The 19,345-nt window shown below is 43.2% G+C and overlaps 6 protein-coding genes and 1 long non-coding RNA gene across 39 annotated transcripts in view; 4 read left to right on the top strand and 3 right to left on the bottom strand.

The window, feature by feature from the left end:
* Positions 1-1,132, top strand: part of LOC6726786 (TLD domain-containing protein 2) — an 80,472-nt gene extending 79,340 nt beyond the window's left edge. For all 31 annotated transcript variants that reach the window (XM_044923233.1, XM_016175970.3, XM_016175972.3 and 28 more), the window contains one exon: positions 16-1,132. In XM_044923233.1, coding sequence (XP_044779168.1) covers positions 16-151 — 136 coding nt within the window. In that variant the 3' untranslated portion in view covers positions 152-1,132. The remainder of the gene's footprint in view (positions 1-15) is intronic.
* On the bottom strand, positions 765-5,198 carry LOC6726783 (C-type lectin 37Da). The gene is made up of 2 exons (XM_002102155.4): positions 4,848-5,198; positions 765-4,750 (listed from the first exon to the last, which is right to left on the bottom strand). Exons 1-2 carry the CDS (start codon positions 4,936-4,938, stop codon positions 4,287-4,289), a joined length of 555 nt encoding a protein of 184 aa, XP_002102191.1. The 5' UTR covers positions 4,939-5,198; the 3' UTR covers positions 765-4,286.
* Positions 5,199-5,557: 359 nt separating this feature from the next.
* Positions 5,558-15,381, bottom strand: LOC6726782 (egl nine homolog 1). 2 transcript variants are annotated; one of them, XM_016176126.3, is made up of 5 exons: positions 14,275-15,381; positions 7,010-7,289; positions 6,839-6,919; positions 6,638-6,777; positions 5,558-6,578 (listed from the first exon to the last, which is right to left on the bottom strand). In XM_016176126.3, the coding sequence occupies exons 1-5, from the start codon at positions 14,847-14,849 to the stop codon at positions 6,200-6,202; spliced, it is 1,455 nt and encodes a 484-aa protein (XP_016033264.1). In that variant the 5' UTR covers positions 14,850-15,381; the 3' UTR covers positions 5,558-6,199. The 2 variants fall into 2 exon arrangements, with proteins under 2 accessions (XP_016033264.1, XP_002102190.1); XM_002102154.4 differs by lacking the exon at positions 14,275-15,381 and adding an exon at positions 8,424-9,130.
* On the top strand, positions 9,295-10,421 carry LOC123327270. The gene is made up of 2 exons (XR_006541886.1): positions 9,295-9,478; positions 9,532-10,421. It is a non-coding gene; the product is annotated as an uncharacterized LOC123327270 (long non-coding RNA).
* Positions 13,043-14,100, top strand: LOC27206453 (probable mitochondrial import inner membrane translocase subunit Tim17 4). Its single transcript, XM_016175993.3, has one exon. The coding sequence runs from the start codon at positions 13,244-13,246 to the stop codon at positions 13,916-13,918; it is 675 nt and encodes a 224-aa protein (XP_016033265.1). The 5' UTR covers positions 13,043-13,243; the 3' UTR covers positions 13,919-14,100.
* A 349-nt stretch (positions 15,382-15,730) lies between the features above and the next one.
* Positions 15,731-16,976, top strand: LOC6726779 (enolase-phosphatase E1). Its single transcript, XM_002102151.3, has 3 exons — positions 15,731-16,173; positions 16,483-16,739; positions 16,802-16,976. Exons 1-3 carry the CDS (start codon positions 15,818-15,820, stop codon positions 16,957-16,959), a joined length of 771 nt encoding a protein of 256 aa, XP_002102187.1. The 5' UTR covers positions 15,731-15,817; the 3' UTR covers positions 16,960-16,976.
* Positions 16,977-17,017: 41 nt separating this feature from the next.
* Positions 17,018-19,168, bottom strand: LOC6726778. Of its 2 annotated transcripts, XM_016176125.3 has the most exons (4): positions 19,017-19,168; positions 18,723-18,961; positions 17,501-18,545; positions 17,018-17,447 (listed from the first exon to the last, which is right to left on the bottom strand). In XM_016176125.3, exons 2-4 carry the CDS (start codon positions 18,934-18,936, stop codon positions 17,018-17,020), a joined length of 1,689 nt encoding a protein of 562 aa, XP_016033263.1. In that variant the 5' UTR covers positions 18,937-18,961; positions 19,017-19,168. The 2 variants fall into 2 exon arrangements, with proteins under 2 accessions (XP_016033263.1, XP_044779169.1); XM_044923234.1 differs by having other exon boundaries at positions 18,723-19,167.
* Positions 19,169-19,345: the final 177 nt, after the last annotated feature.

Raw genomic sequence — 19,345 nt, 5'->3', positions numbered from 1 at the left:
TCAATCTATTTTCAGCGGTCGTTTTGGCCTGTGGCTGGATGGTGACCTGAACCAGGGACGATCGCAGCAGTGCAGCACATACGGCAATGAGCCTCTGGCGCCACAAGAAGACTTTGTTATCAAAACACTCGAATGCTGGGCATTTGTTTAAGTGAATTTCTGTTGTCGACAACAAACATATTTAAGGATGGGAGCGAGGGCCTCCTGCCGACCTATCTATTTAATTAACTATATGTACTTGTACTAAAAACCAACAACCTGAGAAAGATGTCAAAAGCTGGTGTGCGTCCAAGGATCCTCCCTTCGGAACGGTCCACACAGCCCGAACCCCGAAACACTTGAATACACCAACACCACCACATGAAGATGGTTTTGAAGGGATCTGATCTGAAGAAAAATGCTTGTGAAAACTCGGTTCTCGGAAGCAACTGCGAGTTAGCTATGCGTTGGAACGTATTAATTATTTAGTTTTTATATCATATATTATTAAACAAAAGCAACTAAATTATGTGTTAGACTTAAACAAAACAAAACAGAACATGAGAACACCCAAGAAACAGACTAGCGACACGGAAACTTAAGCGAAAACAATTGAGGATAACATTTGAGGTCATCACACATCTCCATGAAAAACATGGCACACGCATACACCCACACACGCCCACATGAAAACACACATTTAATTATAAACACCAAATTGTGAGAAGAGACATATAGAAAAAAGGCAGGTTTTTATCATTTATCGTGTCAGTTCTCTTGATTGATTTCAGTTTGAATTTAGTTTCGATTGTTTGAGTTACTAGAGTTATTTGAGAACATTGTGAAAAGCGAAGCGAGCTGAGAGATGAGAAAAATAAAAAGAATGTCGATATAATTTTTAGTGCAAAAGTGCTGATTGCAAGTAAAACTAAAGCGAAGATAACTTTAAACCATTTGACTTTTATGTATATGTAAAGAAGGAGCCGCGAAGAGCTGAGAGCGAGCGTTTTATTTTTAGTTTTACACGATATACATACATACATATATTTAATTACGATTATTTTAATGCTAATGATGTTGACTTTTATGCAATTATACTAAAACAAAAACAGAAACAACACCAGAATGAAATACACAATATAATACAACCAAACTGGCCAAACAGAGGTTTTACTTCCTCCCCCGCACCCAGCAAATGGGGTTCCCACTTGATCGTTTCAAGATAATTGTATCCTAGGTGTGTTATTCACTGTGCTATAAGGGTGCTTGCTATAAGGCACCTTTGTTTTGTAGTTGTAAGTTCTCTTCGCAGATATCGCTCACACCCACATACATATGTACACACACACAGATACTTCCGCAGCAGAATCAGACGAGCGGTGGCTGGTTGCTGGTGGAAAAGGTTTTGAGGAAATCAAACCAACAAACTTAAATGGCTTTATATCCCTTTTGAGATACAATTTCAGTATGATTAAAATAAATAAAATATATACATATATGTATACACATACGCTAATATATAAATGTACAATGGTAGAAACGAATATAGGTATATGTAAGTGTAATTTTTGTAGTGTATTTGCGCCCCAAAAAAAAAACAAAACCCCGGCCTCCCCTAAATCTAGCTCCCCCCAATCGATTGTATTGTGACCCCAGAACTACCCAAAAATCTTACGGCCACGCAGGCGACTCAGAAACATATTCTAAATATTCAAATACACACGAGACGCTGGGAGATAGATACATTTCAGAGAACAAACGAAACGAAACAAAATTGCTGATATTTTACACAGAACCGAGTTCGAAACTAACAAAAAGTAAGGTATTAAAAATATTTCATTTCATCGGAGTTCAAGTTTTTACTGGTTTAAAAGTGAAACAAAGTCACGAAACAACGCACACGAGCCAACAAAAAAAATTGTGAAATTATAAAGAGATTGAAGATATTAAATGTAAAGATAATCCCAAACCGAAACCCAGAGAATCATCTAAGCATGCAACACTTTAGAGAAATTTAGCTGAAAATTTGCACGCACCCCAGCCCTAAAAATGGAAATATACATATGAAAATTAAGAAAGTGGTGAACGACGGCGACTCACGCCAGTGGAAGATGTTTTAGATGTTATTTAAACGACCTTGACAGACAATTTTTGTGTAGTTTGCATGCCTGACCACACACACACACCCACTAAACTTCATCCCTCTAAGGATGTTATATAAGCCCTCCCTAAGCACGCATTAAACCAAATCCAAATCAAGTTGAATCCCTGTTGTATTGTGAAAACGAAAGACTTTCTTTTGAGGACTTTTGAGAGCAAAAGCTATGATAACCGGAAACCGAAAGATCGTTTAGCTTTGAAATCACTTCAACTACACGCGAACTTCATTCAAAAACTTGAGACCAAAATACGTTTACTACAAAATATGGCATGCGACAACTCTACGAGTATGGTTGTAGCATGATATCATTAAATATTATCGATACGTATACCGCAGAATAGTTTGTTGACAACCAGTCAATTATGTCCCAAACAAAACTCACACACGCGAGCTAAAAGCTTAGTTAATATACTTACATATGTATATGAAGTCAAGAAGTGTTTATTTCCGTAGACTATGAAACTATGTTGTTGAATTCGTAGCTATTTTGTTGTGCGTTGAGCAGTTATGAAGTGCATATCCATAGCCATATGGAGCCGAAATTAATGGAGATAATTTTATATTGTAACTTCTGTCAATTAAATTGTAGACTGGTGCATATACCAAGCGAAACAGCGTAACATATGCCGCACATACATACATACATGTGTATAGTTGTTGCAGCAGGCACTTGTTTAAGCCATCAATGCATGATTCATTGATGACGAACTATAGTTCTGCTCCCCCAAGTTTTGTTGTGCGTTCAATGAGTGCTTAGTATTGGTGTAATATGTAATTCAGGCAGACATACATAAGTACCCAGATGTATTTCACGGCCAGTTAATCAGTTAGTGTGCAATTATCCCAGCCCATGCGAGTACTTTTTGCACTCAGTGTCCGCATTTCCAGTGCGCTTGCCCATTGCAGTGTTGAGTAGTTTGCAAACGTTTCTAGTTGTTGTGCACTGAAAATAAACACAATGTAATTCGCACAATTCGCGGCAGATATTCGGCCAGGCGCGTCAGATATGCATACAATATACATACATATGTACACCCCCTTAGAGATAGATTTGCGATTGTTAGGAGCTGAAGACGACCTCCGCTTTTTCAGTTCCACCCTGTAGAATGCTGATTGTAGAACAACCGCGCGATTGTATAAACTCCACTTAGAAGAGAGCACCTCTCTATCTATCCAGGCCACAACTAAAGGTCCATGCCACATGCCACATGTGTTAAGTGGGGGACTGGACGAGAGGGAGGATTTTACAAAGGATATAGACAGATCGGAAGATTGAGGACGTTGAGATGTGGATGCAGCAGGTGGTTTATTTTTCTACCGACAGATTGCAAGCAATTGAGAACATAGTTGATTACTAGACGAACAGCAGCCATTACCTAAGTCGTGTGTATATATACGAGAGGCATATATCTACCTAAATGCATACATATATAGTATATATATATATTTTTGGAAAGCGAATCTAGTGTGTCTCGATGATATCGGCTAGCTGTATTCAGGTCGCGGCCAAGTACTAAGCATATTTGCAAGGATAGTGATCAGAGTAAATGTTAAAACTAATGCGAGAGTTCGAAAGTTCGCCTTGGTTGTTTGGTTTGAATGGAATGCATTCGTTGTTCTTTGGTTATTCTAAACACATTATATAACAGATAACGGATTAATTCATGTGTGCAACTTGTATCGTACCTATTATATTGCATTCCAACAAAAGCAAACTCAATAAGAACAAAAACACATGAGCAGAACGCAAGAGAATATATATAAATATATCCTATATGTAAATGTAAAGTCATTACAAAAATGAACAACTTTTCTGAAAAATAAAATGTATATTCAAATATCAACTTTGTGTTCACTTTTGAAGGTATCTGCGTTGGATTCACTGCGCATTCATTTCCCTATTACAATTTTTATTTGAGTAGCTTATACAGGGATTCCATTATTCAAGTTAATTTGGTAAGTACATATATAAGGTCTTGAACCGATATCGTTAAGATCGGTGTTTTTCTCAAAAGGAGGACCATTTCTGCTCACAATCATTAAAGTGAACAATTTAAATCAAATAAAAGTTGAAGAGTCAAAATTCCACAAACCATCTCTCTATCCAACTGACGTCAAATAAATTTATTAGATGCTTTCATTTGGTCTACTTCCACAGGACAATGGAAACCGTTTCCTGTTTCGCCTCACAAACATATTTAAATAGGCTCTTGGCGTTGTTACAGGGTCGATCATTCAGCTGAATATCCTTTGAGTCTCCGTAAATGTATCCCAAGTGTATACAATGCTCATTTCCTCCGGCATTGTCGGGTTGTTTGGGTGCCCAGCGATTGATGTTTATAGGCGTGGCATCGGCAAACCAATTGTGGGTTCCCTGTTTTCCCAGATCATTTCCAGACGTCCAATGCTCCGAGCGCTCTCCCTTGTTTTTTAGGTAGCCAGTCACAGCGTCGAACTCTTCGGCCGTTTCGAAGGTCACCAGTTCGGATCCCAACTTGCGACAGTTCTCATAGGCGACGTACCAATTTACTTTGTCCTGTCCGAAGTTGTAGTAGCCGTCATCAATCCTTATAAAGGGGGTCGAGTTAACAGCCAAGTTATGTGGGTTTCCTTAGAACATAGTTAAGAGATCCGATAGAATATATTTCGTATGAGTAAATAATTAGATAATAATTAATTAATTAATTAATTTGTGTTCATTACTTACCAGAAATCACAAATGTTGTATACTTCTCTTTGGCCCTCCCAATGCTCAAATAAGTCAGAAACAAAATTAAATTGCCGAAGATCTTCTGCATGCTGGAGCAAACTGATTTCACAGGCAAAATCCCCGCTTATATATACGCTCCTCCTTTATCAGGTACAATATGGTATGGTAGTAATTAAGTGTACGACCTAATTGCAATGCTAAAATTAGAAGTTCCATCCCAGAGTTGAACTCAAAGCCATTTCACCAAACAGATAAAATTTGCCAATAAGTGTGTATCTTATTAGATACAAGGGTCGCCATAAAGGTAACATTTATCAAATTTGGGATATCTGATCGACTCCCTTTTGAAGAAGTTTGAAAAGTCACAATAAGCCATACAGAATTGTGACTTTTGAAACCGTGTCACTGTCACTTAATCAAGAATCAAAATATTTTCTTTGATAAAAATACCAGACTATTGCTTAATCGTTAGCATTCCAGAATCACAGAACAAATTGCTGTTCCTTTATAGTCTAGCATACCTACAGGCAAAAAATTGAACAAAAGATTTCAGAGACATCTTTTCGGCGGTGAATGTATGTACATATGTACATTTCGTCAAAACGACCAGATTAAAAAAATATTAAAATATTAGTAACTTTAAGCTCTGTACCAAATAAAACCGCTTAAAATCCATCTCTCTACAACCAAAAATTGTAGGCCACACGTAATTCATCAGCTCAGGCTTTTGTTTAATATAAAAAATATACATACAATATGTAGATATGTCGTAAATATACATATTTCATGATTTACAGATAACAAGAGAACGTATTTCGGACAAACATTTATTTCCGTTTGTTATTAGATGTAAACGATATCAAAAAGATGTCTAACAAGATGCATGAGAGTCGACAGATTGAGTGTTAGCCAGTGACCGCGTTTGCTCACGATTAACTGGCTTGTTAAATAATTTTGAGATAATATGCAATGAGCGTCGCGACAGTTGCTTATGTTATTGAATCTAGTTAACTTCTCTTTAGGTATAATACTTTGGCAGCCAAAAACTAAGAATGAGCTAGGCAAAAGGTCCTGACAAAGATGCAACAAACTAAAATTAATAAACAACCAACTCGGACGCTGACATGGCAGTAAGCTAATGGTTAATGCGAGAATGACTAAGGGTACGACTTAGAGACTAAACTAGAAGGCTTAACGACTAAAGGAGCTTTGATTAACTTTCGCAATGCGGGCTTGGGCTGCCGCCCGTCCGAAGCTATAAATAGTTTTTAACTAGCTTTATACATGTGTGTTTGGTTGGAAATAATTTACACTTTTTGGTTGCCCTATAGCTGCGCTGCCGGCTTGGGTTACGTGCATATTTCGCTGCTGGTGGCGCAGGAATTACTCGAAACATTGGCGTTCAGCGCTCCCGTTCCCGTGGACATGCTAGCCGGCAGACTGGATGCGGATGAAGCTGGTGCTGCGGGTGGTGTGGTGGTGGAGTCTGGTTCAGCCTGTTGGGCTTGGGCTTGAGCTGCCAGATTGTTCGTCTTGCTGTTTTCCAGTTTGGCCCTAATAAGGGCCTCCTCGCGCTCCTTGGCATCGAAGTACCAGACGGTGATGGCATAGCGGGTACGGTGAGCGGGCTGCACTTCGTGGGGATTCCGAATGTCAGACCAGAAGAATATCAGCCGATCAAACTTGGGCTCAATATCCGCCACTGTAGTTCCGGGTGTTGGCCGAATTCTGTTCGTGCAATAAAGTTAGATTGATTTTCATAGCACAGGTATGTTTATTAAACCTACCGCAGAATGCCGCCACTTTCCCGCGCATCCCAGTTGATATTCAGGTAGTATATGGCCGTTATAACGCGGCCATCCTTTTGGGGATTGTCCACATGCATGACGTAGTGAGTTCCCGATCCGGGATAACAGGCGACCATTGCCTAAGATTAAGGAGTCATATGTTAACATAATCCCAAAGGTATTTCCTCCGCAAACGCTTACCCTCGTGCGCTCCCTGATGTGGTAGTTGCCCAAGATGCCATTATCCTTCATCGTGTTGACACGATACACCACAGAGTCAATCTGAAAGGAACAATTAGGTTAGACTTTCTAACTAAAGTAAGCACAAGAAGGTTAGGGACCATAAAAGTATTTCTCTTGTACGTTGCTCACCTGATTGGTCAGATACCAGACATTGCTGCAGCCCGGCTCATTGCCACCAACCCACTTGATCTTATCGCCTCGGATCTTGTCACCGCGCACCGCGGGTGCATCGGGCGTCTGGTTGGTCACCACTTGGCCATCTTGGAAGGCTCCTGCGTTGTACATGCTTCGAACCTCGTTGAGGATCTTCAGGCCCGTCTCCATGCCCAGGAAGTCGTCCACCACGGACAGACCATACTGGTTCATGTCGCTGATGATGTTGCGGCACAGATCCTCATAGCGGCGCTCACTGCGGAAAATAAGAAGGGAAAAAATGATCTTAGGTCAATTACGTTCCCTTTTAGTCGACAGAAAATATATAGACCTTTCAAGGCCGTTAATCTGTAATTAAATTAGAGATGCCGATGTGAGTGAGGTCACCTTGGGGAAACCCCTGCATCTAATTAATGTAGACGCTTTTCCTCGCTATTTTTAGCACAAAAGTTCGATTGCGCTTAAGCTTTTTTACAGGCGTTTGAGCAACGGGTACTGCGATGCATACAATTTTACGACTTTTTTATGATCCACCCATAAAACCAATATTTTCATACATGTCGGTGGTTCCCAGTCACGTAGGCCACCCAGAACTCAACTGGCCCAGACGATCGCGAAATTCTGGATAAGCAACGCAAAGCTAAACATTGCGAAAAATATAAAACAGAGATGAAACATTTCGCACAAGTTCACAGGCGCCATTCAAAGTCATAAAGTCAAATCGTTGTCGCAAAAATACAAATATTACTGAAACGTGCCACGCTGTTGATAGAATTCCCAGAATGGGATGGGATAGTTCCTATCCAGATAGTTCCTATCTGCAGACAACGCAGGAAAGCAAATTCGCTATTGTCAACCTACTAATATACGAATTCAAAATCAACGACTGTCTAAAGATTAAGATACAAGAAAGACGACATTGAAGACCACAAACCGAAACTGTTAACCGGTTTTATTGACATTCGCAGTGCCCAAGTTAATGCAAATCATAATTAACAGATTAGAAGAGGTGTGAAATCCAGAAGAGAAAATAGTTCATATTCAGCCCGAAAAATAACTATTCCAAAAAAGAGGTTTTGACCTTTGATTGGAATGCATTACGCGTCAATCAAAACGAATCCAACACCTAAAATGATGTTCATTATTGAACAAGTTTAAAGGAATTTTAAAAAATACAATGAGATTTGTATTGTAATAGCAACGTCGTTTCAAAAGCCCCTTAACTTCAAAACTCTTTTTAAAATGTAAATTAGATTACCCAAGGGTAAAAAATATTCATATCCTTCACTGTCATGTGGACACTCTTAATTTACTCTTCCTTTCCTTAATTATAGCCTCATTTTACATTTGTTCCTTGGGAACTTTAATTCAGTATTCAAAAGATCATTACCGCTTGTCCAAAAGTTCCCGAAAGTACTGTTCAGCATTAGCAGGATGTGCCGAATGTTTGAAAAAGTTTTTGTAGTCCGTGGTCGTGGAGGTTATCATTTTGCCTTGATTAGTCAGCTTGCTTCTCACTGTTATCACAAGAACTCTATACTCTTGAGGCACCTTTAAGACTGAAGTCCTTTTCTTTGTATATCCACGGAGTTATCAGTTGTTGTTGTGCAGAGAAAGGGTGAATTAAGTTCTTGGCATTTGAATTGTTCCAGGATCCCTTTTTAGATACCCTGAATTGGTTGGTTACTGTTCTAGGGAGATGAAGGGTTCTCAAACGACTCCTCCCGAAATTCACGCACAACTGAAGAAAGTTTATAATTTGCCGCGAGTTTTATGCGAACGTGAGCCTCGATTACAAGAGGGAAAGAGTGCGAGTTAGAGGCACACCGGCGGTTATAATATATCGTATATCGGTGTAATTGTGTTGGTGGGCAGGTACGTATTATTGCAGTTTGCATTTGTTGGGGCCAGCTGCCTATATATTTCACTTTTCGCTTTGTTTCACTGGCAGATGTTTGTTTTGATTTGGCTTTGTTTATGCACAGTTAGTCACGTTTGTTTATCACTCGGCTTCGGTTAACTAATTTAAGTGAAATGTGAAGCAGCTGAATCGAACCGCACTCGTCGCCGTTCGTTTTCCGAATGCGGCTGCAGAGCAGGTCGCTCTCGCTCGATACCGTTGGTTGCGAAAGAGAGAGGCAGAGCGTTTTGAGAGCAGGTGAAAACAATCTAGCTATTTTATGGCCAAAACTATATTGTAAGTGCTCGAATTGTGGTGTGTTAGTCGAACCATGTTGTTAACGTTTCACGAATTGAATTGACATGTATGACATTAGGTATTTAAAACTCAGTTCAAAATGGGCTAAGGTGAGCTGTACATTTATCCCGTATTTGTAAGTTACTATATTGGGCATTTTTGTAATTGTATTGCAATGCATATGCAACCATTGGGGATACAAAATACAATCATACTCATAATACGATAACATCAAGATCGTAGAAAAGGTTTAGTTTGGTCCTAAGATTGGAGTTCGTTTGCTGTATCCAAATTTTTCTAGCTATTTTCCGTCCGCCTCTCAAATCCGTTCATCACTATCTCAGAGCGTCCATGAAACTACGAGTGAATGAGAAAATTGGGGGCCTGGGAAGCAGCTAAAGAATCGAAGGAGAAGCAGCCGCTTAAGGCGATAAGCAGCACCTTGGTAGGTGTGAGCAAATAATGAAAAATAAGGAAAATACGTACAAATGTAGGTAAAAGGCAGCTGCAGATAGCGAAAATCCGAGCTGAACGTGCAATTTAGGGGATCGGATACCCGCAAGGTTCCAGGAAGCGGGAGGAAGCTACTCGTTCCGCTTGCCCTTCAAGAGAGTTCAAACACTCTCTGCCAAACCAAAGCAAATGCAAGCGGGAAAGCGGGGAAAAGCGGAGGCAAACAATAAGGCAAAAAGACAAGCGCAACAATCGTCACGTAGCCCAGCACACACACCAATGCGCAATTGGCACACGCACATGCGAGCGACCCACACAAACGCAAGGCAGCCACACGCACAGGCGTTAATGCGATAGCCAAGTGAGTCAGAAAGAGATGGTCGCCAGCGAAGGGAGTGTGAGTAGGTCAGCGATACTGTAGATATTTAAATTGTTTAATACAAGTATCTGCTAAAAATGCTTTGAAGAAACACTAAGAAAGATGAGCCACAAACGGCGGAAGCACGCGGAAGCTAGGCAAATGTGCGAACCACAGAATTGGGTCAACGGCCCAGTTCAAAGTCGCCGCCAAACAACGTGCACGCAGAGAAATCGGGGAGACTTTTCAAAGCGCCATTAAAATAATGAAACATCCCAGAAATCTGACCAATATTCTGTAACCAATCAAATTGGTAACGAAAAAAAATCAAAAGTATCTTGTGGAATAGGAATAAAGATTATTCTATCTTCTGCCCTTTCTATATATTATTCATTATTTGGTTATACCCTTGGACTATAACAATATGTAAGGTACCTTCTGCGCGCTAAGTGCATCATGCATGCTGTCTCACTCACACAACCCAGTTCTGAAGCACAATGGCCACTAAACTGAACTGATTTCTTTTAGTGCAAACATGTTTCCGTTTACATTGTAATGATCGATTGGCGCCCTTTTCGTCTGTGATGTATTACGTGCGACAACGGCGACTGCGGCACGTGTACCACACCAACTGGCAGCCCTTTTGGTGGGCGGAGAACCAGCTGGGCGAGGGGCGTGGCGACGCACACGCACTGAGTGGCAGTCGACCTTGGTGACGTGCGTCTGCCTACGTAGCTCGCATTGGGTTCGAGATCCATCGCTGGGAGTTTACACCGATGAAGGGGACCACCACAGACATGGGATGGGTTTCCACCAAATTGGAAGTTGGACCTTCAAGGAAATCTTAAGGAAATGGAGCTAAGAATATTTTTAAACTAAATACCATCGCAATAGTTCGAACCACACATTTATAATATGTATTCCTAATGATTAATTAGTTCACATGGCAAGATTTTACTTTGATCTGAGTAAACTTGATTGGATTTAATTTGGAAAACACTTTCTCTGCCTTCAAAACTAAATTAAACATCCAAGTTCGGAAGTCAAGAAGACTGCGAAGGTGAACGCACTCTGGCTAAATCTTAAGCAAATCAAAAAGTCGCAGAGCAAACCATCCGCGAATGGATTGAATACATACTTCTTATCAATATTGCTGATTGACATTGGCATTCGGTGGCGAGAAGATGCGGTTTTTTTGGCTTTTGCTGTTCATCGAGTTTTGCGCAACCGTATTGTTTGTTTTTCCCAGCGAGTTGCTTGACACATTTACTTTAGCACATTTCTAAACAACGCCGGAATTTTGCAAGCCCCTGGCAATGAGATCACGTCGGGCCGCCGACTGCGCTAATTGTTTGATAAAGAACAACACATCCCGCCGCAGATTGAAATCTCGGAGCTAAGGCAAACGCTAAACTCTGATAACACGATTTGAACGATACGCTTGCGTATTCCCGGCACGTAGGCAAAACGCTCCGGACCTCCCTGCCGAACGGACCACCCACCCACTTGGGGCGATAAGAAGGTAGAAAAAAGCGGCTACACTGCACCTGACAAAATCGATTTGCAACAGTAACCAAGAAGAATGAGGGCTTTTATTTGGATACAAGTAGAAAGAAAATATCATAACTTTCGGGTGGGAAATTACCTGAATTAGTTCATATGTTGCGTTTATTGGCAACAACTGCCCATCAAAGAACACAAAATATTTCACCGCACAGTGTGGTCGATGATGACTCAGCCGGATTGGCTGAAAGCTAAAATTACGAACAAATTTCTATATGTGCTCCGAAGTGTGCGGTTCATGTTTGTTGTATTCGTTAATGCCGGTGTGCACAGCAAAATAAATAAGCGAGTATCAAAGATTTGGACGCAACAAACTGCGCAACAGAATAATTACAGAGTCAGCACCTCCGTCCGGAAGAATGCGACTCCGGCTGCGATTGCAGGTGCTATCAGGTCGGGCATGGGCGCCATATGCACTATGCGACCGGGCACGTAACGTAAGCCGAAGGTAAATACTCGGACTCGAGAGGTGACATCTCGGAGCAGAATGTTAACGATCCGGAGACAACCAAATCGCAGGGCAATTACGATTCTCATCTGGCAAAGCGATGAGTTGAATGGGAAAACAAACTGTTTCTATTTTTAAACTTTTACGTCTGAGAATATCGGACAGCATATGTAGTATGTGCTCATATCAATCTAAAACCAACACCAAGCCTTATAAAGAGTCCTTTCCTAGTTCCCAATTGGAATTGGGAAGCTTTACCTTGAACACCTGTAACACTTCAACAGCAGCAGTTCTAAAAGGAGTCATGGTTTGGCAAATACTCTCAATAATCCACCCAAGCGATTTAAGCCGATTGTGAAAGTTTTAAACCAATTTAGATGATCGAACAGTGCTATTTAACGTTCTGATTTGCGTTATTGGACCTTTTGCGGGGTAACTTGTATAAGCTTTGTATCAACAACCAATAAATTAGGTGCGAAGAAGCTTGATGATCGCGAAAACCATAAACTTCAACGCCATATAAACGATATGTCATCAGCTGTGTCATGTTCTGCTGTTGATTCGTGCGGCTTCTCAGGAGTGGGCACGTAACCGCTTATCGTAATTGACTTGATGTGCAAGTGAAGACGCTGGGGGGCTACGAGCAGGAGGATGCACATAGTGGGGCCTAATCGGGTCTATATATTTCGCTGCGGCACAGTTTTCACAAACTGCAAACGCAACTTCAAGTGCGCGGTCGGCTGGCTAATCGGGGTGCTTGGTTCAGTCACATTTAATAACTAGTTATCAGGTGAAATCATGGCTGATCAAATTCAAGATAAGCTGCCACCAAAACGTAGAAGAAACTTGAAAAGCTATTCTAACGAGTCATTTGGATGTTTTCAATAAGATATTGAAAATAAGTAATCAATATCTTAATAGCAATTTCCTTATGCAAGCGATTGTTTTTGCTCGATCTCTGTATATTTTACATCATTTGTAGGACCATCGGTAAATATTATTTATCTAGTTAGAACGGACCTAAAAGTCGTAAGGTAACATTCTCAAAGTTATGTATAAACCATAAACACACGTTTTCAATCAAAGGCCAGATTGGTCAAAAGCTGATAGCACATATTTGCAAAACAAGGAAAGTTCACTACAAATTAAGTTTTGAAATAATTACGGAGTCTTTGGGGCAGTATCTAGACCATGGAGTACAATCGCCAGCCGTGTCCCATCAGGATTGTAGAGGATTGCGGGTGCGCCTTTATGATGGGCACCATGGGAGGATCGTTGTTCCAGTACCTCAAGGGATTCCGAAACGCTCCGTCCGGTCTTCGACGTGGCTTGTACGGCGGTATAGAATCGGTGAGGTTGCGGACACCGGCCATAGCCGGCAGCTTTGCCATTTGGGGCGCCACCTTCAGCACGGTAGACTGCGTCATGGTCTCGTACCGCCAGAGGGAGGATTCCTGGAACGCGATTGTTAGCGGAGCGGCCACTGGCGGGATTTTAGCCGCCCGGAATGGAATTCGAGCCATGGCCAACAGTGCCTTTGTGGGCTGCCTTGTTTTGGCCATGCTCGAGGGAGCTGGAGCAGCAGTGGCCACGATTCATGCATCGGATGGAGGAGTCAAAGCAGAGGAGGGCCTAATCACTGTTGACCAGCAAATGCAGAGGCCCCAGTGGGAGACAGCCGTTGCTGATTCGAACCTAACTGGGGCGGAGTTCGAGCGGGTGTTGGATGAATGTCGGGCATACAAGGCACACAACAAGATGCAGCAGCCCATGCGTTCGGATGCAGTGGAGTGTAAGGGACTGGGGCAACTGATGAAGCCAATTCGCTCGTTGGTCGATCTGGTAAAGCTGGCCGAAATCGTCTGATAGTTTACGCAGAAAGGCTTCTGTTTTGAGTCAACCTCCTATGCTTCTTCCAAATTAAGTGTTACTTCGATATTCAGCGTTAATCTTATATTATTTTTTAAAGCCCAGTAGGTACTCGGTATGATTTTATATCTCATGGAGAATATTTTTCCATCTTCAATAAAAGATCAGCTGGTATTTGATTGCATCTAACATAATACTATTGCACTGCGCAGCCTTAAAAGAGGTTCTAAGAAAAATACATTTCTTTTAGGTTGCCATCAGTAGTAGTATTATAGTATTATACATTTTTAAATATATGTTTTAGCCTAAAACTGCTGGAACTGAAACATCTGACCTGTCCACTGACGACCTACCTTCCTGATCCCATGAAGCTGGCATCCGCCAGACCGATTTGATAGCTGGAGCTCTTTTCGCCATGATGGTGATGATGCTGGTGTTGCTGCTGTCTGTGACCCGCTTCCGTTTCCGTAGCTGCCGCCTTCTCTTGGCTGCCCGGCTGCCCGAGGAGATTCAGCAGGTTGTCTACCTCGGCGGGCCAACTCTGCGCCTGGTGGGCAGGCGTCATCATCTGGGCGGTGGAGCAGTTGGCGCCGGCGCCGCTGCCTTCCAGATTGGCAGATGCCACAGCTTGTTGCAGTTGCTGGATCTGCTGCCGCTGCTGCTGCTGCTGGAGTTGCTGCTGCTTGTTGTTGTTGCTGCTGTTGAGCTTTTGGCGGGTCAGGAGGCGGCACTCGGTGCGGTGGTCGGGCCAATGGAGATGCTGGTGGGCGGGGGAGCAGTAGTAGACGGCCTTGCACTTGGCGCAGCGCAGCAGCTGCTGCTGAGTGCCGCAGATGGAGCAGCGCGGCGGGTCCATGGCCGATTTGGATGCGGAGTGGGAGCCGGAATGGCTTGCTGAATCCCTGACCTTTCCGCGACCCCTGCTCATTGCATTTTGCGGGAGAGGAGAGCCAAAGGCGACGACCGATTTTAACCTTGACTGCTCTCCCAGCGTTTTTTACCCCACCTCACCTTCGCCAAATGAGGCAATCACACACACACACGCTCGCAGATTATGGCTATTTGTTATCAATGCGAATTACGGCACTCGGACGTTTTAGCCAACATTTCACTTGAGTCCGCTTGTGCTTATTTTAATCACGTAGGCCACCGAATTTGCCAAATAAACAAAAAAACGCACATACAACGCACACACACAGACGCACGGGCAGCTATATGTGCGTTGTTGTTGGGTTTTCCTGCGAGTTTTCTAGCTTGCAAGGCGTTTTCCGCTTGCAACTAATCACTCTATTAACTGTTTTATACCCTGCCTTGAGCTCTATTACGCCCCTTGTTTATAAAAAACGCGTAAACTGTGCAAAAAAAGGGAAAATTCTTAACTCAGCACTAAAATTTCTATTTGATAGCGATGGGCGTCGACCGATACTTGGCGTGCAACGATTGACCTGCACTCGTTGTACAGCACTGTTACCGGCGGGCAATCGGTATCGATAACTCAACGAGCCAACGCTAGTGGTGGTAATTTTATACTGACACTTAAATACTAACGGTAATTAAAGCTATTTGTTTCATTATTATTATTTAGTAGCTTTAATATTTAATTACACAAACTTAGGAAACAAAAAGCTATTAAGAAACTCAATTAACTCAAAACAGCCATTAATCCCATAACCCCATAAGAATTACTTCAATACTACTTCAGTCGATCGCTTATCAATTATGCAGGGTCTCTAAGAATGGCAAATACCGTTGTCTTTATAAATATTTAAGTGATCGCGTCGTTTTCCAATCGATAGTCAATGGCGCGATGTGCCATCTCTACTATCAAAACCAAACAGATGCTGGGCGGAAAATCAACTGGTTACTCGTGATAACTTAATCCCAGTGATAAGCGCAATGTCGTCCGGTGAACGAGTGGCCAAAGTGGTGCTGGTCGACATCGAGGGCACCACCACTTCGATTAGCTTTGTGCACGATGTCCTGTTTCCCTACGCCAAGCAGAATGTGGAGAAGTTCCTGAGGGATTTCTGGAAAGAAGATGATATAAAGCACATTGTCCAGGATCTCAAGCAAGTGCCCAAGTTTGCGGACTACAAGGCCCTGCTAAGTGCTCCTCCCACAGAAGTAGATGTAGAACTGATTGCAGGCTTTGTGCGCTATCTAATTGATCAGGATCTGAAGGTCACGCCAATGAAAACGCTGCAGGGCTTGATTTGGGCGCAGGGCTACGCTAATGGAGAGCTGAAGGGCCAGTAAGTTCCCCCATGATCATTCAATATTTCCTATCATGGCCATATAAGTTTCACAATCTGAACTCAGGAGGTTATCAAAGAAAATGCTACTTAACGTCTGTTTCCAAAAATTATTGGCGTGTCTTTCTAAGATCAAATTATAAAGCCTGGGAATTTTTGAAATATGCATGCCATGCTACCTGGAATTCTCCGTGCGGGAATATTTAACTTTTTTGAGTTTTATAGTTAGCAGAAAACATTCAATATTTGTTATATAGTAACAAAAAGTACAAATAAATATGCTTTCGTTTCCTATTAATTATTAATTAGTGTATATGAAGATGTCCCTGCCGCTTTTGAGGCTTGGCGTGCTGCTGGCCTCCGGATTGCAGTCTACTCCAGCGGCAGTGTGGCTGCCCAAAAGCTAATATTCGGGCATAGTTTGGCCGGGAACCTGCAGCCCCACTTGAGTGCTTATTTCGACACCCACGTGGGCCACAAACAGGAACAGCAATCCTATGAAAACATTGCCCAGCAATTAAAGGAGGACCCGAAGCAGATACTCTTTCTCACGGATATTCCAGGAGGTGAGTGGCTGATTCACACGAATCCCCATTCCTAGCATTATTAACACAAAATTATATTTTAGAAGCGGCCGCCGCTCGCTCTGCTGGTTTGCAAGCCATAATTCTGCAGCGTCCTGGAAACGCCGGCTTAGCAGACGATCAAAAAGCTAGCTTCGAGTTGATTCCGGACTTTAAACCACTTCACAACCTGAAACTGCCGATTAATAAATCCCAGGCTTAGGTCATTCCAAAAAAGTATACATATATTGTGACTAGGTGCTTGGGAATTAGGTGAATCTCTAGAGGAAAGCTCGATCTACGCTGCACAGGTCGTCGCCGCTGTCGTGGCTAGGCGTCTCGGTCGTCAGCCCCTGCGGACGTCGTCCGGACCGCTTGCTTCGTTGAGACTGCCTTGAACAGGACTTTTCTGAGCCATAGACCTTACGCAGTTGCTGCAGTTTAGTATCCGCATCGGGAACAGGACACTCGGACTTTTTCTTCCTACGTTGCCGGCTGCCCTCACACGAATGACGCAGTTCCTCGGTCCTGCAGGTATGGGTGAGCTTGCCCACTTCCGGGCCCCAGAACGTGGGTCCTTCCAGAAGAAGGGGAGCGGATTTCACCCGTTGACGCATCATCTCCATATGCAGTTCGTACTGGCGCTCCTGAAAAGCCTGCTCTGCCTTGCGGGTGGCCAGCCGAATGGATAGCAAGGCCTTGTGGGATTCGCTAAAGAAAGAACAATGAACGTGTGCCAACTTAATATTTGATGAACTACTCACTTCAAGGACAGCGATTTCCAAGCCGGCGTTTTCCTCACCTCCCAATCGAATTGCGGACGAGGATCATGATAAGTGCAGTTGTTCTTCAGCTCCTTAACCTTCTTCCTAGATACTTCAGCCCTTAAAGTTGCCGCGAGATTGGGACGAGATACCGGGTGCAGCGGTGACACACTGGGCGTTCTTCTCTGGACCGGTTCCTCTTGCAACTCATAGATTCTCAGCGGTGGTAGTGGCTTCTCATCCTTTACGCTAGACCCTGGCTTTGGTTTCCTTACTCTACCGCGTCTTCCTCGACCTCTTGCTGCGCTGGAAGCACTACTACTTCGCTTCGACGAGGCGGTGGGCGATTGAATCTGTATCTTGGGAACTTCCTCCTGTTTGCTGAGTGGGAAATAGTTGCTTCGCGCAGGCTGCGCGGGCTTGGAAGGATTCGAACGAGCCTCTAAGCTAATCCCCTGCAGATCATTGACACTGAAGCACCTGCGCAGCATTTCCCTTCGGCACTTGGCTCGTTCTGCCGTGTGCTGGCCAGGATTGACAGTCTTCTGGCAGCGGTTCTGCGTCTGACTCTGCTTGTTGGTTTGCGTTTGAGTCCCGTTGCTGCTCGTGGACTTTGGCCTGCGGAACTCCGCTTCGAAGCTCTTAAGGGACCTCTTGAAATCCGCAACCTCCACAGCGAAGTCCTCCTTAAAGCTTTTCAGACGACTCAAGTCCCTAAGGCACTTGTCGTACTCGTCGCTTAGGCAACTGGAATTGGGAGTATGGACAACTGGGTGGGTAACGCATCTATCTTGTTGGTCGGGGATCACTAAGATTGCCGGCGGAGGAACAGGATCCAGCACCAAAGGACGTTTCTTTATCTTTTTCCCCTTGGAAGGCCGCTTCTTAGACTTTCCATGACCCACAGAACTGCTGCTGACACTGGCACTTCGCTCCACAGTTGGAGCAGTTGCTGCCTGAGATCGCAGTTCACGGCTGGTGCTTCGCAGGCTCTCCAGAGTGGAGTAGAACTCTGCTTGGTGCAGGTGCTTTACATCACAGTAGTCTAGGGAAAGCAAAATAATGGTGATGAGAATGTGGTGGTCTTTCTAATTGTCTATCTTTCTTATTTTAAATCATTGGGCATTTATTCAAAGACTATTGACGGAGAAAACTCAAGTTAAGGTAAAATTAACCACGAAGATTACATTTCAATGTGTAGATATTTGCACGCCGAACTCACCAGGTATACTGTCGTAGAACTTAGCCAGGGACCTGACCCCCATCTGGCTGCTCCACGCAGGTGTCTCCGCCTCCGGCTGCGAAGTGTGAGCCTGGTCGGGCGGCTTCTTTCCGCCAAGGGAGCAGAGCTTGGGCCGATTGTATACCGGAGCCGGACAGTTATTGCACGGATCGATGGGCACTTTCACACAGGAATTCAGATAGTGCGAGCTCATGCTGCGGGAAGCGGAAGTGTTCCTACTGGAAAATCTTTAATTGTTGCAAACGCGCTTTATCAATACCAAGCACAACATACTGTTGTTGCCAGCGGTAACCTCCCACTGTTTGTTTTTGTGCACTTCCGTTTTGGGCACACCATTCGCCAGGTCACGCACCGCATTGCTGTCCTGGTTTCGGATGCACTTCGTCTGCGCAGTCGCAAGGGCTGGGAAAATCTCAGTTGAGGCCTCAGTAAGCCAGATACCCTTTCCTAGAATGTATACATTAATTGACATATTAATATTTGTAAAAGTCTCACGGGGTAAAAAACTTATCCATCTAGACGGCAGATTAAAATGTGAAGAAAAACAAAAAATCAGTTGTGGTCCTAACAATGGATACACCAATCAAGGGGATGTTAACTAT

This window comes from Drosophila simulans, chromosome 3R (assembly GCF_016746395.2).
Source record: "Drosophila simulans strain w501 chromosome 3R, Prin_Dsim_3.1, whole genome shotgun sequence".
NCBI classification, from domain to species: Eukaryota; Metazoa; Arthropoda; class Insecta; order Diptera; family Drosophilidae; genus Drosophila; species Drosophila simulans.
The sequence above is the reverse complement of the archived record's forward strand: the minus strand, read 5'-3'. Positions and strand labels throughout refer to the sequence as shown.

Coding starts and splice junctions, on each gene's coding strand:
- LOC27206453 (XM_016175993.3), top strand. CDS start 13,244: ATGGAGTACAATCGCCAGCCGTGTCCCATCAGGATTGTAGAGGATTGC.
- LOC6726782 (XM_016176126.3), bottom strand. CDS start 14,849: ATGAGCAGGGGTCGCGGAAAGGTCAGGGATTCAGCAAGCCATTCCGGC. Junction 6,920..7,009: donor TCTGGTATCTGACCAATCAG/GTGAGCAACGTA, acceptor TGTTCCTTTCAG/ATTGACTCTGTGGTGTATCG. Junction 6,778..6,838: donor ACATCAGGGAGCGCACGAGG/GTAAGCGTTTGC, acceptor CCTTAATCTTAG/GCAATGGTCGCCTGTTATCC.
- LOC6726783 (XM_002102155.4), bottom strand. CDS start 4,938: ATGCAGAAGATCTTCGGCAATTTAATTTTGTTTCTGACTTATTTGAGC. Junction 4,751..4,847: donor TACAACATTTGTGATTTCTG/GTAAGTAATGAA, acceptor CTATGTTCTAAG/GAAACCCACATAACTTGGCT.
- LOC6726779 (XM_002102151.3), top strand. CDS start 15,818: ATGTCGTCCGGTGAACGAGTGGCCAAAGTGGTGCTGGTCGACATCGAG. Junction 16,174..16,482: donor AATGGAGAGCTGAAGGGCCA/GTAAGTTCCCCC, acceptor ATTATTAATTAG/TGTATATGAAGATGTCCCTG. Junction 16,740..16,801: donor TCTCACGGATATTCCAGGAG/GTGAGTGGCTGA, acceptor ATTATATTTTAG/AAGCGGCCGCCGCTCGCTCT.
- LOC6726778 (XM_016176125.3), bottom strand. CDS start 18,936: ATGAGCTCGCACTATCTGAATTCCTGTGTGAAAGTGCCCATCGATCCG. Junction 18,546..18,722: donor GTTCTACGACAGTATACCTG/GTGAGTTCGGCG, acceptor TGCTTTCCCTAG/ACTACTGTGATGTAAAGCAC. Junction 17,448..17,500: donor TGGAAATCGCTGTCCTTGAA/GTGAGTAGTTCA, acceptor TTCTTTCTTTAG/CGAATCCCACAAGGCCTTGC.